The following is an 18345-nucleotide window of genomic DNA, read 5'->3' as shown; positions in this document are numbered from 1 at the left end:
CCTTTGTGGGGCACATTTTCAGTCTGTCCAAACCTGGAGCATGATCTGATCTGCTGTGTAGGTACAGGAGATGTTCAGGGAGCTGTTTTGGGCCTTTTTGAGCTTTAAAGCTGAGCTGGTGAGCAGGAAAACATCAAACCAAGCTATGGACAGCAGTGCCATGGAGAAGGACGTGCTGTGGATTTGTGTCTCTGGCTCCCACCACCTGTCCCTCAAAACTGGACCCAAAAGATCCCATTTCCATATGGGATAAACCGTGCATTCCTGCATCCTTTGTCTGCAGCTGTGAGTCTGAGCTCTGAGAACCTCATTAATAAACCCCAAACTGATTTTTTTTCCCTTTCTGGCTGTCCTGCTATTTTGACTGCACACTCACTGGAGACTGCCCCAAGTTATGTTTGCCATGAGTCTGCTCTTGGTGGGGGCTTCCCAAGTTATTAAAGTACAAATAATTAATCATAGGGATAATTCCACTCCTCTGTACTGTCATGCCTGATGATACAGATTTTAAAGCCCTGGTGTTTAATTAGCAAACTGCAGCATTTTATAATATTTGATAATTTTTTTTAGATCTACCCAGATATCTACTTGGAACACATCACAGAGAACATTGTTCTTTTCTTGTTCTGTCATTTATTGCAGAGCAGGAAACAAAATTATTTCTTTTTTGTGTTTATTCACTTCTTGGAACTGTCAAAAAGAAGCATCACATTACAATTTTGACTTTTTCTGGCTAAAAGCATTTCAGAAAATAGGCACTATAGGTGGTACTAAATGCTGTGAAAGTGGAGTTCTGGTAGGAGAGTCACTGATCTGATCAATTCATCATTCCCAAAGACATTAAATTCCAGGGCTGTGATAGCTAAAGAACCCAACCACATCTCCAGATGTCAGTGCTCTGGGAACACCAGGAAATCAATTAACCCAAGAAAATCAACAAGTCCAAAGGCATTGGAAATGCAAAGCAGCTACGGGTGCAACCACCTCCTACTCCACCCTTTTGACAGCATTTCAAGCCAAACTTTGGGAAGTTTGGATCTCCTTCCACCTCTCCAGATGACAAGGAAACCCCGGGAGCTGCACAGAGCAGAGCAAGAAGCTGTGATGGGAGCAATTCCCACCTCCGCTTTGGCTTTTGATGTCAGCAAACAGAAAACTCATGATTATGGAAAGCCTCCCATGCAGATTCCCAAATCTTTATCCACGGATGCTGCAGGAACATCCACCCTGGTGTGTTTTTCCAAGCTCCCTGCATTGAAGAGGAGGCGGTGGAGGAAGCACAGGCTATTTCCTGATGCCGACGGGGCAGGACACCCCGGTCCCCCCCAGGCCGCAGTACCCGCCGGGGTTCTTGCTGAGGTACTGCTGGTGATATTCCTCGGCGTAGTAAAACTCGGGAGCCTCCCGGATCTCCGTCGTGATGGGGCCGAAGCCTCCCTCCGTCAGCACCTGTCGGGAGAGACCACGGAAGGCCATCAGTGAGCTGCTGTGAATGGGTCTTGGGTTTGCAAGGTGTAACCAAAAGTGTGTGTTCTGTTTGACATTGTGCTAGGGGTTTGGGCACGGACAGGATGGGTGTCTCGTTTTGAAAGGCAGGTGTCTGCTAGGGAGGGGGCAGGATTTCCCTAGAGATGGAGAATTCAAATCCCCTCCCTCCAAATTATGATAATTTAGAAAATTAAAGGAGTTTTCAGGCAGAGGAACGGGAATAGGAATAACAGTTCTTTACTAGTGTGTCTAACAAGGCAAATAAACAATAACAACTACAGCATTAATAATAAACAGAACCAGGGAATTTGAGGGGCTTTGGTTTCACAAAGCCCGGGGCAGTCTGATCTCTTGGGACTCTGAGAGACCAAGCTGGAGCTGTGGAAAATCCCAGGCTGGTGGATGACATGTATCAGAAGCTCTGTCAGAGATAGCTGGAGTGGCAGGGATGTCCTGGCAGGGCAGGGAAGGGCAGGGCAGGGCTACAGAGCAGCAGAAAGCATCAAAGCAGTGCAGAAGAAAGGGCCGCAGTGAGACAGGGCCAGCCCAGCAGGGCAGGAGGGGCGAGCTCAGAATTCCTGAGCACACGAGCAGATGATGGTGGATTTCCCAGGATGGATGGAGAGATGACCATAAACTCTTCCTGTAGCAAGCAGCAGCCTGACCATCCTCCCCGATGCCGAGAGCAAGAGAGAGAACTGCCCCCAGCTCTGTCCTTTACCTCCCCCAAAACTCGAGTTATCTCCCCCCTCTGAGAGAAAACTCCTAGAGACACAAAAACAAAAGGTGTAGCCTGGTGTTACAATCTCCTTTTGGCCACTTCTTTGTTTTGGTCAAGTACCCACAAGCACACAGTCGTTAGTCTCCTAGCAACTTATGGGGAAAAATTCTATAATAAAAAAAAAAAAAAAAAAAAAAAAAAAAAAAAAAAAAAAAAAAAAAGAAGGTCCGCTGTGAATGTGTCTTGGGTTGCAAGATGTAACCAGTATGTGTGTTCTATTTGCCATTGTGGTGGGGCTTTGGGCACGGACAGGACAGGACTAATGCTAGATGTTCCTCAAACTTTTATTGTGGCATCAGTCTCATAACAGGGTTTTTGACAATTGAAGGATGGCAACAGCTCACGTCTGCCAGCAGCAGCCAAAAATTTCTTTGTTATAGGGCGCTTTAAAAGTTTTCCAGCCAATATCATATTGCTAAAGCTTACAGACAACTGTTCTAGCCAATCACTGAAAGCACAAAAACACCTGCTTCAAACAATGCTTGCTTGTATGCTTTCTATTGACAATAAACAATATTCCATTATTAAGCTTAAAACTTTTTACTGCCTTGCTAAGCATATTTTTCTGTGGCCTTAAGATCTGTCCTTACCAAACCTAAGACTCAGACTATTGTTTCATGTTCTTGCTTGCTGTACTATTGTAAATTTTCCTACTTTCAAACTTTGCAATTACAGCTAATTCTAAATTCTTCAGCTGTTTCTGTTTCTGGGGCCTGCTTTCACAGCTTTCTGAAAGCCTTGTTACCTTTAATATTTCCCACATGCCATCTCTTGAAACTGGCTGGGGAGGTGTTTCCTTTATCTTTTCCATAACCTATTCCAAATAACTCCAGGGGAGAGGGTGTGTTCTGTTAAGGGGCCAGCTGATAAAACCAGGTGGGGCAGTGTTCCTTATCTCTTCCACACCCATCCTCCCTACAGGGGATATCTGCTGTTCATGGGCCATCGAGGCTCACCAATGGCTGATAAAATGAAATCATTCCATTGGGAGATGCTCCACCCAGGGGGAGGAGCCCAGCATTCCTATCTGGATAAAAGCTGAGATTCAGAACAGCAGGGCAGCCTGTTTCCATTGGATTCCCAGAGAAAAGCCAGGCCTACCACCACTGGACCATCAGAGGAAAACTACACCCTTCTGCAGGGTCATTGCTTCAACAGAACCACATCTGTCACTCCAGGAGGACTTAACTGGACTGCTCCCAACACCCTGACCAACAGGGTGGCAGGTCATATTCTGTCAGTGTTTTTTTTCTCTTCTGTTTGTTTGCTTTTTTGTACTACTACATTTTTATTTTAATTTTCCTAGTAAAGAACTGTTATTCCTATTCCCGTATCCCTGCCTGAGAGCCCCTTAATTTCAAAATTATAATAATTTGGAGGGAGGGGGTTTATATTCTCCATTCCAAGGCAGGCTCCTGCCTTCCTTAGCAGACACCTGCCTTTCCAAACCAAGACAGAATGACATCAGGATTCCTCCCTGAAGGAGCCACAGGCATCTCTCAGTGCTTGCCACATTCCCAGCTCATCCCTGAAAGCTTTTCATCCCTGCTCTCATGGTTTTTTGCTGGGAGACACTGTGGGCCCAGGGAGGGAGGGAACCATCCCCTTTTAATGGTTCATTTGTTTAATCTGCCAAGGCCACACTTTTATTCTCTTTATTAACCCAGGCAGTGATGTGGAGCCATCAATGAAAGTGGAAAACAAAGTGAGAGCACTCTCGGATCCACCCTGGGAAGCTGCAGTGTCCAGGAACTTCTCCTGGAAGGGGCCTCGGCTTCAAAATCCACCCCCATGTCCTTGCCCAAGAAGAATTTCTGGGTAAAATTTCATCCCCAAGGATGTCCTTGGGAAATCAGGGCATTTCGGCCTGTTTGGGTTTTTTTTACGCAGAGTCACTGCAAACTCATTCTTCAAAGAGAAAAGTTCCATCTTGACCAGAAAGTTTTCAGTTTTAAGGCAAATTATGGCTCACTTTGGAAAGAATTGCCAATACGTGGACCAGGAGCAATAATTACTTGGCAGGAAGAGAAGACGGAATGTGGGTGGGGATTTTAAATTAGACTTTAATTGCTTTCTGATATCCCCTAACTGAATTTGAAACTCCTGAGAGGTTTCTGACAGAGGGAATTTCTTTCTAAGATGAATTGCTGTGACATTTTCCCCACTGCATTGTCCTTTCCTAAGGAAACTGGTAAACACAAACATTTTGGAGCAAATTCTCTCCTCAGTGAGGACATAACTTGTGCTCTGAAGTCCGTGCTAAAACCTAATTTAATGTCAGAATTCTGTTTCAAAGTGTAGTTATAAATACTGGATGTGGATTGAATTGATTGAAGGGCCAGCATTTAGTATTCACCAAAAAATATTTGTTACCTCATCACACTATTAAATATATAAAATATAAATACAGGGAAATCATCACATGGCATCACAAAATTGTGAATCTGCCATCAGTCATCAAGTCTATCCTCTTTCATCATGATGGATTGAATAATAGCAGCCTTGATCCCAGAAAACATTTTATTATGGAAGATCTTTGGAGATGGTGGTCCTCATTCCAATATTTTCTATCCTGTTAGAGAGTCCCTCCTAAGCCTAGCCCAGTTAAACCCAGTACTTTCATTTAAACCCAATATTGTGGGTTTACTCATCCTGGAAGTGGAGAGGAAATCATTCCCTTCCTCTTTCACCTCATATATGGCTGGGGAGAGGCAAGGATGCCATGAAATGGAAATATTGGACTTAACAGGTGATTATTTGGGACAAAAATTCTTCAAAATCCCCACATTGGGGTATCCCATATCCTGCCCCAGCACAGCCAAGCCCTGCCCACAGCCTGACAGCAGCTGCTGGGCTTTGGAGAGCATCACTCTGATTTATTCCCACAATTTCACTGCCTAAAGGGCACATTCTGCTGTGTTCAGCCTTCAGTCAGGAATGAAGTGATAAGATGGATACAAAATCCATGACTGACCAGTCTGGAGTTCCCAACCCTGCACTTGAATTCTCAGCACAGCTCAGGAAAGTGCTGAATCATTCATTTCTCGTGTTCCCACACGAGGAATTGGGATCACAAGCCCCTTTTCACAGGAATCTGACTTTATTTCCCCATGCCAAATCACCAACCAGCTTTTTTCCATCTTTGGGACAGTCTTTGTCCCAAGGGAATCAGGTTATTCACCTGTCAGACATGCAAGTAAAGAGAAAACACGTCAAGGTTTTGTCTTTAACAGCCCCAAACACAAAGAGGTGTTGATACATCTCCTTTTACAAAGCACTCTTTCACTTTCAAACCTTCCCAGAAGAGAGAAAACACTTTGGAATGATCTTCACTGCTGAAAGATGGCACAAACTCTGCCATCGTGGGCATTGCTCATTTTCCTGCTGCTGCAAATGCAGTCAAAATTGGCCTCTCCCCCTTCCCTGAGTCACGAGGATGCTGGTGGAGGGGGAGAGATTTTTCCACTGTACAAAACAGTGTTTGTTACAGATTTTTAACCTGGGACTTTTCCATCATTGGCCTCATTTTGTCAGTTAGGAAATCCATTCCGTTCGATGAGGCACCACAAGAGGGCATAAATATCATTTATCCCTTCCCAGCCCATTAAAACCTGATTAAAGCAGAACCCAAGATGAGTCCTTACACTGCCCTTTGGTCCTGTTGTCAGGAGCAGTGGGAACCCCAGGCTCTGACACTCTGCCAAATCCCACCTTGGATGTTTGGGTGTTAAAGGGGAAAATATTTTCCTCGCACTGACAGTGTTGATGTGAAGATAAAAACATCACTGGGAGAAGTTCAGGGGAACTTCAGGATGTGCTGGGGAATGTTCTGGATGTGCCGGCTCTGCCAGGTGTAAATCAGCCCACTCTGGGTTGATTTCCTGCCATTGAGGTTGATATTATTTGATGGTAATCCTGGTAAAGAAGAATTTTTAGTCCTCTCTGTCTCAAAATTCCTGAGTCATCCAATGGGACCTCTCATTTCCGTGCTGCAATTAACTCTTGGGATTTTTAACTCAGTGCAGGAAATTTTTAAGGAACCATTGGATCATTTTGCCCTCGAATATTCCACTGCAATTCAAAGAGAATTTATTCTTTCGGAGGATTTCTGTGGCTTTTGTCATAGGACAGATCAAAACCCTGAAAGATCATTGACTCCAATTGTTAACCCAGCACTGCCAGGCCAACATCACAACATCACAAGAGACCCTTTAACTGATTAAAATCCAGCCCAAAAATCCTGTCAGGTTCCACCAGGGAGGGGCCTAACCAAACCAGAACCCAGATCTCACCCAGCTGCAGAGGGGACACAGCCTTCAGGGGACACTGGGAGAGGCACTGGAGCAGGAACAAGGAATCACAGAGTCATTAAGGTTGGAAAAGGCCTCCAGGATCATGGAGGTGTCAAAGTCAGCACTGGGAACCTCAGCACCTCAGTACAAGTTTTTCAGCCAACCTGTACTTTCAGTTTGTAAAAGATGTGTTTGATGATTTTCCTAATTCTTTACGGACTGTGAAAGTTTATTTCCTGTTGTTTGCTTTAAACTTCTGCCTGACCATTGGTGACCAGAGTTGTCATCACATCCTCTGATTTGATCTCAGAATCCCAAAAAGTTTGGGGTTGGAAGGGACCTTAAAGCTCATCCAGTTCCACCCCCTGCCATGGGCAGGGACACCTTCCACTATCCCAAGGTGCTCCAAGCCTTGTCCAACCTGGTTTGGATGCTTCCAGGGGTCCAGGGGCAGCCACAGCTTCTCTGGGCAACCTGTGCCAGGCCCTCACCACTCTTACAGGGAATAATTTCTTCCTAATATCCAGTCCAAACTTTCTTTCAGTTTGAAGCCATTCCCCATTGTCTGGCCACTCCAGGCCCTTGTAAATAGTCCCTCTCCACCTTTCCTGTAGGCTCCTTCAGGCACTGGAAGGCCCAAAAGTCACCCCAAATCCTTCTCTTCCCCAGGCTGAACAACTCCAGTTCTCTCAGCCTTTCCTCATAGCAGAGGTGCTCCATCCCTCTGATCATCTTGGTGGCCTCATAACACAATTCCTTCTCCCCTCTCCCCACAGAAATCTGGATTTTACACTTTAATCCTGCCCATTTGTGTCTTCAGCCAGACCCACAGCCTTTCACTCCCAATCCCCAGCCCAGGGCAGCCTCCTCATCCTTTCCTGCACCTCTCCCTCTGCAGTCACTGAGATGACTGGAATTCCACTGCGCTCAAGAGCCCCATGGATTTATTCAGCCCCGTACTTTACATTTCCTCTTTCATTCCCCGTCTCTTTCTCAGCAATTCTTTGCATTCCACTTGCCTTGCTGACCTCTGCTGAGCAGGGAGCAGATGTTCCCAAAGCACCATCTGCAATGACGCCAGAACCTCTTTCCCGGGCTAATTTAAACCCTCTCATTGTGCCTGCACTTGACTTTTACTGACATGGAATTTCAGCAGCTATTTTCTGTGGTATTGTCGGATTCTTCTGCAACTTTTATTGTAGCCATGTCTACTTTGGTTCACCTGGAATAACTCCGAGCCCTCAGCGGGTTTTGGTGCGTCACCATCACCTGTCTCCCTTTTCTCAGCCCTTTTGTGAGGATATTGAACTGCACAGCTTCCCAAGACAGGTTAATCTCTCTTCACTGCACAGTTATTTTGTACCTTTTGTTTCCTATTTGCAACCAGTTCTCCACTCAGAAGAGCAACTTTCCTCTTATTCCACCTCGTTACGCACCCGCTCTCTTCAAAAAATCCTGTATTATGTGTGCAAGACATGGGTCTCCTCATGCTGAAATCATTATAAATTTGACAAAAAGGCTTTAAAATTGGTTTTGCTGAATGAAACCATTTAATTTTCCGAGCAGAGGCATTAGTAAAGCAGGGGAGTATTAATTGGCTTCAAGCATTTTGTGGCTTTTAATAAAAACGGCATCATCCTGTGTTTGATTCAATAGATACTTTATAAACCAGCTTACAACAACATCCATCCACTTTGTCTCATGTCCCAGTGAGTTGCACGAAGCTGCTGCATTTCTAAAACCTCCTTGAAAAATCACTGATGTTGGAAATCCCACAGAACATCCTGACATGTGTGACAGCTTCGGTACCATCACCCCCGATGCCAAACTCTAACAACAATCTCACCAAATAAAATCTGCTGGGCTCTCCCTTCTTTGCAGGGTCTACTCAAAATTTCACACCACCAGCAGCAATCCTGAATTCCAGATCTTTTTCCAAAAGTTCTAAGAATTAAAGGAGCTGCACTATGGAGGAGAAGACCTGCAGGAATTAGTTCTGTGAACTCTCCAGGATGGGAGGCTGTGGGCATCCTAGACATTTGATTCCTGTGATATTTTTAACTGGAAAACAACTTAACTAACTTTGCCAGGTTTGTGGGTTAGTTGCTGGCAGGTTTGGGAGCAGAAATTCAGCCCTACAGGATCGCTTGATCCAGAGGAGCAAACTTTGGTCCAGAGGAATGAGCAGTTACCAATGTTTTATTTTGTCCTTCATTTATTTTCTCCTTCCCTTCCCTCTCCTTTCTGGCAGTTCAGCCCACTCTGCTGTGTCATCGATGATGTATGATCTGAAATTGTTTCCTTTGTGCTGCCTTCAGTTGGCTGCAACAGCTCAGTTTGTCACTCTGGGTCCACTCTCCTCTATGTCACTTACTGATGTTGGCTTTTCCAAATTAATTGATGCCAGCAACCTCCACAAGAGCTGGAATGGGCTGAAATCCTGATGATCTGGTAAAATCTGCATTCTCAGCCAGTAGGTGACCTGCTTTTGGAAATGATGTGTTGATGACAGGAAGAAGGACCCTGCCAAGGTGGATGGTGAGTGCTGAAGTCCAACCCCAGCTCCCACAAGGACTGGGATCAGATATCCACACTCCCCTGTTTCCAGCTGCCTCTGCCCAGTGGATTCCGTGGTATTGATGCATTTGATAGGTGGTGCTGGAGTTGATTAGTAAATGCTTTTCACAGGGCTGTGGAGTGCTGCATAATTAGCTAATGCTCACACAGGGTTTGTAGAGCTGTGTAACTCCTGAGTATTATTAATGACCTTGCAGGGAAGCTGTCTGGTCTCAGAACTCTCTTTGCAGAGTGCCTCTGGCAAATCAGGCAAGATCAAGACTGGGAATGATGGAATCATGGGGGTATAAATTCTTCATCTTTCACAGAATGGGCACATGGATCTAAGGGCAGAAATGGTGAAATCCACAGACTCTACACTGGGAGAGAAATCAGCTGCTGTGGGACTAAATCTGAAGAAAAATGTCATAGAATCATGGAATGGTTTAGGTTGGGAGAGATCTTAAAGACCATCCAGACCATGGGCAGGGACACCTCCCACTATCCCAGGTTGCTCCAAGCCCTGTCCAACCTGGCCTTGGACACTTCCAGGCATCCAGGGACAGCCACAGCTTCTCTGGGAAACCTGTGCCAGTCTCACCACCCTCACAGCCAGGAATTCCTTCCCAATATCCCATCCAACCCTGCCCTCTGGCAGTGGGAAGCCATTCCCTGTGTCCTGTCCCTCCATCCCTTGTCCCCAGTCCCTCTCCAGCTCTCCTGGAGCCCCTTTAGGCTCTGGAAGGGGCTCTGAGCTCTCCCTGGATCCTTCTCTTCTCCAGGTGAGCACCCCCAGCTCTCCCAGCCTGGCTCCAGAGCAGAGGGGCTCCAGCCCTTGGAGCATCTCCATGGCCTTCTCTGGACTCTCCCCAGGAGCTCCACGTCTCTCTCATGTTGGGATTCCCAGAGCTGGACACAGAGCTCCAGGTGTGGTACACCAGAGTGGAATCAGCTCCCTTGCCCTGCTGGTCACACAGCTCTAGGTGCAGGCCAGGATACATCCTGCAGGGATTACGCATTCCCTGGCCAAAGAGGAGAAGTGCTGCTGCAGGAACCTGCAGGAATTTTACCTAGGAATGTGTCCTTCCAGTGCAGCACAGAGAAAACGCAGGTAAGAAGGAAACAGGAAAAGAAGATGGTACAAAATCTGAGCTGAAGAATCCTGATTTCCATCCATAAAACTGCAACACTGACTTTGCCTGAGCTTTTCCCCGTTGACAAATCTCCCACACAACAGAACACGTCACCGGGATGGAGTAAAATGATCCTGGCTGGAGACACATCTCCAGGAGCCTTAGGGAAAGCTGGGGGTGTGGATAAAGTGTGTTCCCTCTCTTTGAAGATCCGCTCTCTCTGAGATGTTTCCCTCTTAACCACTTAGCTTGGAGCAGCTTGGTTGGTCATTCCTCCCTGCCAGAGGGGAAGGAATTGCTGGGCTTGGATATCCATCAGTCCTGCCAAGGTAAATCACAGTTGGATGATAGCCTGGAATTAACACAGCCCCAAGTGGTTGTGCTCAGAGGGTCTAGGGAGGACCAGGAGTGCAGTTAGGCTGGTATTTCCTCCTATTTTACCTCTGAGTGTAAAACCTGAGCATTGCCCACAACAATGAACTCTGCCAGCTGAAATATCACATTTATCCAGCCAGATTTTGTGGTATCTTCTCCCACAATGGGAAAAGAGGAGCTTTGAATTTGTCCTAAATCATTTTAAATGCAACTGACAGCGAAACGAAATCTACAATTCTATTTTTTCCTGTTGGATGCTGATCCTGTGAACGTGCATAGGAAGGAAGTTGTATCCTGCTCTCCATCATATCCATCTAATTCTGGATTCAAAGCTTTTTCGCTCCAGATACTGCCTGGTTTAACAGGATCAGCTTGACCCAGAGCCTTTACAAGCTTGACCTTCAGTGTGGAGCTTCCTGAACACCCATCCTGTTTTCTCCTGAGGGAAAAGAGATGAAAGTGGGGAATGGCACGGGCGGGCATTTAGGAGGTAGAGGGAGATAACATTAGCAAAGATAAAAGACATCTTGCTCCAGTAGCATCTGGGAGCTAATTAGGTGTTGAAGGAGCCATTGAGAGAGATGGAAATTCTGTTTGTCTGGCCAATTTTAATGCAGCCAAACAGGCTCTTACTGCACATCCTGCATGGATAATTGATGATGCTTAAGAAAACTCGTGCCCCATCCTGACTTCCAGCGATCTAAAGCTCAAATCTCCTCCACGGCTGGAGACAGCAGAGTCTCCTCCCCTAATCACTCATCCATTGCTCTCATGTTCCTGAAATAACCATGGCCAGGCCAAGCTGGGATGGGGGAAACAACCCACACACAGAGCCAGAGGTTCAGAGCAGCACCTTCCCCACTGGAGACCACGAGTGGTTTGGCCCTGGATGACTCTGAGAAGCTGACTCAGGTCCAAAAACACTCCAAGATCAGGCAGCTCCAGCTGCCTGTGGACTGAGTAAAACCCTCCACATGTAAATACTGTGTTGACAAGACTTCCCCACCTCCATTAGCTCAGTTATCTCTGGATCACGTTTTGTTCTGAGTGCGGAGCAGCTTGTGGTGCTCCCTTGGGTGTGAGCCCTTGGCAATGAATGTAAGGCTCTGCAATTATTTTTTATCCAGGGGAGCAGCAATGAAGAAATAAAAATGTTCATTTGCCATATCAAACCCAGAGGGCTCAGGTCAGCTCTGCTGTTTCACTGCCATCATTTTACTTTTATCACTGGATTTACGTCAAGTATTTCTTCCATGATGTGTAACCACGACAGTTTCTCAGGAACACATGTGAGTTTTCCAGAGAAACAATTTATCTTTACCTAAACTCATCCTGAAAAATCCAGAAACTATTTCAGTTGTGATTGGAGGGAAAAACTTCCAGAAAAGAGACCATGCACAAATATTTACCGCTAAAATCATAAAATTTGCTACGTTGGAATAGCTTAAATATCCTTGCACTGGAAATTGTTGGGAAACTTGTCATCCCTGCTAATTCTGCCTCTAATAACACACTGGGATTTTCTCTTCAGCCTCCCATGACCATTGGTTTATAACCTAAACCATTTATTTCATCCCCCCAGAAACTGGGGGGTGGTTTGTATTTTGCTGACCCCTCTCTGGAGAGGTGAACAATTCACCCTGAACACCCACCATGAGCCTCACCTGCCTCACTCAATGCTGTCACCTTTATTTTCAGTCAGTATTGGTGGTTTCTTATGTAAGGAAATATCTCAGAAGGATCCAACACGGGTCTTATATTCCCAACAATTTACAGCAAAACTATTTATGTTACACACTGAATGTTCCAGCAAAACAGAATCACAAAATCACGGAATCTTTTTGCCTGGAAAAGCCCTCTAAGACCATAAAGTCCAACCATCCTCAGCACTGCCAAGGCCACCACTTACATGTGGCCCATCAGATCTTGCTTGTGCTCTAATGCAGCCTAAGAGAAAGGGATGGTAAAGGATGGTCCCGAGAAAGGGGAATATCAACACCACATTTTCCTGGCTTTTTGGATTTCATCCTTTATTTTCCCCCATGGAGGTGCCTTCTCCAAACATCTTAAATTCCCCCATGACTGCCCTCTCCAAACACCATCAAACAGAGAGGAGACGGATCCAGCATGACGCTGATCCAGACATCACAACACTGCACATCAAATGACACAAAAAATCGAGGTCCTTCCCCAGGGGGTATAAAACAGAGGGCACATCCCAGAGGGCTGGATCTCAAGCAGCTGCAGGTCTGTGAAATTTCCAACTAAAAAACCCACTCTGGTTTAAAATGTGTAATGGTTTAGGACAAATTTGGGAGGAAACCAAATTCTTCTGCCCCACAACGTGTGTTGTCAGGCAGCTGCTGCATTTCCAGCCTAGGTCTTTCTGACCTTTCTGTCCAGCTGATTTCAGTGGAGTATTTGCTGGATTTTTAATCCACGTAGCAGATCAGAGAGAGGCTGAATACTTTAAAGCAATTTGGATCCTTCAGGATGACAAATTGTTTCTGTTATCGAATATATGCATAATTACTACTAAAATTATATTTGAAATGGCTACCAGGCAATACAATTTTAGCCCATTCCAAGGACTGAAAAGTCAAGAGAAAATGAACAGAGCATGTTTTAATCAGAAGATAAGTAGTTTTCCAGCCACTAAAAATAGAAAAGGCTGGAAGAACCCATCCAACAAGCAGGAGAAAGTGTGAGGAGGGTAAAATTCCACAGTGTTTTGGCTTTGGACTTCAGAAGGTAGTGAGTATGAGATAGTGTGAAATACAAAGAAGCCTTTGTTGTTTACATCTGAAGTTTAAAAGTGGCACAGTGTGAATAAACAAAGGATGTTCCATGAAACGCTGCAGCAGGGATGCACTCGCTCCGTCGGAGCTCCGCGTAAACAGAGGCATCGCCTCCGTGCTTTAAAAAGAGAGGGAGGTAAACTTGAAAGCTTTGCCTTCCAGAAAATCTCATTTACCCAGATCCTCGGGCTTTTAAGTGGTAGAAAAAACACACACAAGCTTAATAAGACCAAGATCTGGATCATGTAGCGCTCGCTTTCAGGTTGGTTGAGCTCCTTCCTAACGATAACGGCGCACGTGCTCTGCAAAACCTGAATTAGCTGTTCCTTATCTTTCCGGGGAAAATAAGTTTTGCTCTCAAGAACTGGGAGGATATCAAGCAATTTCTTTTCTGGCTGACAATAAAGAATATTGCCTTGATAATTTCATGAGTTAACTGATTGTTTTCCAGGAGGGTGCCTAGGATAATTGGTATGGACAGAATTTAAACCTACCCAGATTCAGTTCGATATTCACGATGATGTTTCCTGTTGAGCAGTTACCTAGCATTGAACTTGATCCATAGGGTGATGAAATCATGGAATGGGTTGGGTTGGAAGGGACCTTTAAATCCATCCAGTTCCACCCTCTGCCATGGGCACATCCCACCATCCCAGGTTGCTCCATGCCCCATCCATCCTGGCCTTGGACACTGCCAGGGATCCAGGGGCAGCCACAGCTTCTCTGGGCACCCTGTGCCAGGGCCTGCCCACCCTCACAGGGAACAATTCCTTCCCAATATCCCATCTATCCCTGCCCTCTGGCAGTGGGAAGCCATTCCCTGTGTCCTGATCCTCCAGGCCCTTGTACAAAGTCCTTCTCCATCTTTCTTCCAGCCTCCCTTTGGGTACTTGGAAGCCACAATTAGATCACTCCAAAGCTTCTCTTTTCCAGCCTGAACAATCCCAATTCTCCCATCTTTCCTCACTGGAGAGATGCTCCATCCTCTGATCGACTCGGTGGCTTCATGTTAGTTATGGTATCTTTATATATCTTTCAATGCAAAAGTTCCCCCTTATTTGACAAATCTAATAAAACTTGATTTAGATTCCAAATATTTTCAGCTATTCATATGATGTAGATAGAGGGTAACTTCTGACGAAGTTAAAAATAAAATTGCAATGAATTCCCCCTTGTCCTGTCCTTCTATCCCTTGTCCCAGGTCCCTCTCCAGATCTCCTGGAGCCCCTTTAGGCTCTGGAAGGGGCTTTAAGATCCCCCTGGAGCCTCCTCTTTTCCAGGCTGGGCACTCCCAGTTCTCCCAGCCTGTCAATTATTTAATACAACCCTGTTTCCTATACCATTGTGAAAATTGGTGCAGCAAAACCATTTTACCAGAGGGGGAGGAGAAAATGCACTTGGGTGGAACATCAGCTGCAAACCCAGCAGTGTTTCACAGCTGCCAAAAGTGCTGAGAGTTCAGCAACAAGGGTGAAAATAAAAATGCTTCATAAGGAAACAGGGTAAACCCTGCAGCTTCAGCTCCTTCCCACACCATCCCTACTCCTTCTGGACACAACAGGGAGTAACTGTGTGCACAGGGCACCTACAATCACAGAATCACAGAATGGTTTGGGTTAGGAAGGATCTTTAAGCACATCTAGTTCCAACCCAAAACTTTCTTCCAACTGTCCCTACCTTTTATGAGCAGCAGGTTTCTTTCTCAAGCTTCTTGATCATCTCTAGTGATTATTTTTATTAAAGGGGTGCACCTTAGGCTTCCAGAAAAGCATCAGTGAAAGAAACCTCCAGAGCTTCTTTAGCTTTTCCCAAGCTCTACCTGCCCCAAGCTCTGCCTGCTCCCTCCTGGAAGAGTTTAGGCACAAACAATTCTGATATCTATGATTAGTGACCCTCAGCACAAACACACCCCACAGGGACTGAGATTTGAATGAGACTTACAGTCAACAAGGTAATTTGTCAGGAAGCTTAGAAAATACAAGACCCTCTTGGACTTCGGGGTCAAAATTCCACTTGTTGTGTAAACCACCCACCACCACTGGAATGGATTTATGCGCCTGGAAAGGAGATTTGAATTTGGCCATTAGCAAAACAAAATACCAAGCTGATTGAGGCTGGAGAGGAAGCAAAGAAAATGCAGGGAATGCACTTTACATTTCAGAGAGAACCTGGCATTTTGCAGCACATCGTCCTCCTGCCAGCTACAGAACAGCAGTGGCTTGGCAGAGGCTCCATGGCCAGATGTCACCCTCATCTGGTTCTCTTGGCACAGGCTGCTCCTTTGAAATGAGCAGCAAAGCAGGGCGAGGATGGCTCTGCCTGGTGCTCCCTGCACGAGGAGTAGAAGGAGGAAAAGTTCCCCCAGTTCCCCAAACCTGGCATTGCTTTGCACCACTTTGACAAATTCACAGCCCTGCCAGGCAGACTCTGGGAGGTGGAAGCAGAGTCAAGAACCAAAGGGATTTGTTTGACAGCTGCCTCTCTTTGGGTGATGGGTACAGCACAAATCCTCTCCCGGTGCTCTCCCTGCAGCCTCAAACACTTCAGCACTCAGAGCCCTGGTGCTGAATTTCCTATTTCTTAGGATAAAACCCTGCACTTGGATTTCTTTGTTTGAAGGCGTTGCTGTGTCTCTATTCCTCTGCACCTTTTAAACTGGTTGTTTTATTTGGAGAGGGAGATCCTTGAAATGAGAGGATCTTTAAGATCCCTTCCAACACATCCTATGATTCTCTGATTTCTGCATGTCTATTATATTACCACAACCAAGAGCAAGGAGAAAAACATCAGGGTATTCCCCACCTAAAACCTGCCTGGTTTGGAGTTAATTGCTATTTAGGTGATTAAGGATTTATGATGAATATGAAGGGACACAGCCTAACATCACATGTTCCTCCTAAAACACCTTCAGATGCAGCAGGAGATCTGAACTAATGGCCAAAATTTGTGGGATTTGATGTGGCAGCAAAGTCCCCAAATGCCTTTAGACCCAGGGAACAAAAGAGACAGGCACAGACCATCCTGGCTAAACCCCCCACGTGAGTGACCTTCTCTCAGAAGGAGAATTCCTTTTGAAACCCAACACCTGATAACACGTGTGTGTTTGTATACACATCAATATGTGTGATAAGAAGGCTGCTCCGTGGCAGAACCTGCCAACAAACCCATTTTTTGTCACCATCTGCTAGGAAGAGAGCAAGCACCTGTTAGGAGCAGCTGCCTGAATGCAGAATGTAGGTAAGAGAGAGAAATCAGTTTCATTTTGGACTTGGCCTGCTGCAGGTAGCACATGGCTCCCACCACCGAGGATGCCAAGTGGTCCTTTTTAAGTTTGTCCTAATTAAGAGCGTTATGAAACCTCCAAATTGTTCGTTTATAGGCTGTTACAGCAAGTAAAAGAAGGGATGGGGTCCCCAAAAAACACCTCCCCATTTCCACTGGGGTCTCTGCCCTGTCCCCTGCCTTTCTCTTTCTTTGAAGCCAACAGAGCATTTGGAGGAGCCGCGCGTGGCTCGGTGCCTCTCCTGGCACAGCAGCTGCCCCAGGAAGTGCTGCCCTGAGGAGTCCCAGCATTAGCAACAGCCCTTGACTCCTTCCTTTGGAGAACAACTGCTTCCCTTTGGCTTTCCCTCCTTGTGTCCATCTCTGTGGGGCTCCTGGGAGGGATTTTGGAAGGAACGAGGACGCTCGGTCCAGGCGCTCGCTGTGATCAAGGCACCAGCAGCTGCCAGCCCTGCCATGCTGTCCTTTCTCCAGGGGCAGCAACGGGGGTGCCACCACCCAGAGAACTTGGAGTGGGCAGAAAAAACACTTGAAAGGATTTCCCACCCCCGTCCAAGCGACAGATCCAAGTTCACAAGTCAGCGTGGCCTCTCCCACCGTGCCTGACACCACGGATGCTCTCAAATCTGCTGCCCTTAATCCCCACTTGTGGCATCTGTGCATCCATGGCAGGAATGAGGTCATCCAGTTTGTTCTTTCCCAAACTCCCAAGCATGGGCTGTTCCTCATTTTCTTCAGCAAGCAATGCTTTGTGTGGCATGGCTGGCTTGTGACACAACCTTTCACCCAGTGGCAGCACCAGCACCTGCCCATCCCTGGGTGTGAAAGGTATTTTGGTCCTAAAAATCAGCCATCCTGCAGGGAACCTTCTTTTGTCCTTTACCACGCAGCCCTACATCTTAAAAATCATTTGGGGAGGAACAATAGGACTATGAGGAGCTCCTGTGTCCATTAACAGCAACAGGAGATCAAAGGATGGGCTTGCTTTGTAGAGGGAATATTTGAAATGGGCACCAATATTTGGGAGCCCTTTCAGGTCCAAACATCTTCACATTTTTCTCATTTCCCTGCTTCCTCACTTTATCCTCCATTTCTTGTCATCCTAACTAGTTCTGTCCATCTTCTGATCTACCCTGTGTCACAATCCTCTGTTATGAGGAGGATAAATATTCTTTATAAATCATCTGTCCAACCCAGTTGACTGCAGAAATTTGTATTTTCTTAAATGGCAGCAGAGGATTGGTGGGATGTCACAGCCTGTGAAAATCCAGAGATTTCGTGCACACAGGCAGTGCCTTGAGGAACAAGTGATACTCCCAAAGTGCTTTTGAGGCTCCAAGTTCTGTGATGTGCTTTACAGCTCAGCTGGATCAAATGCTGATCCCCAGAAAACCCAACCCTGATTTCCAAGTGTGAAAACAACAGTTCAGCTGGATTAAATGCTGATCCAAAGAAAAACCCACCCCAACCCTGATTTCTGGATGGGAGAACACCCATCCAGCTTGAGAGCGAGTGCACGAGGCTGAGGAGAAATCGCATTCCTCCAGCTTGTAAAGGAGTGAATCTGCTCTTGCTGCAGTGAAACCCAGATAAAATCACCCAAAGCCATCCACAGAGTCCCTTCTCCCTGCAGAGCTGCA

General features: G+C 46.1%; 1 protein-coding gene across 2 annotated transcripts in view; it reads right to left on the bottom strand.

The window, feature by feature from the left end:
* Window positions 1-610: 610 nt before the first annotated feature.
* The window catches only part of MSRA (methionine sulfoxide reductase A), a 239589-nt gene continuing 221854 nt past the window's right edge, over window positions 611-18345 (bottom strand). The window contains exon 5 of one of the 2 annotated variants that reach the window (XM_063423133.1): window positions 611-1449. In XM_063423133.1, coding sequence (XP_063279203.1) covers window positions 1142-1449 — 308 coding nt within the window. In that variant the 3' untranslated portion in view covers window positions 611-1141. The remainder of the gene's footprint in view (window positions 1450-18345) is intronic. The other variant, XM_063423140.1, reaches the window with a different exon arrangement.

This window comes from Prinia subflava, chromosome 2, assembly GCF_021018805.1.
Source record: "Prinia subflava isolate CZ2003 ecotype Zambia chromosome 2, Cam_Psub_1.2, whole genome shotgun sequence".
NCBI classification, from domain to species: Eukaryota; Metazoa; Chordata; class Aves; order Passeriformes; family Cisticolidae; genus Prinia; species Prinia subflava.
The sequence above is the reverse complement of the archived record's forward strand: the minus strand, read 5'-3'. Positions and strand labels throughout refer to the sequence as shown.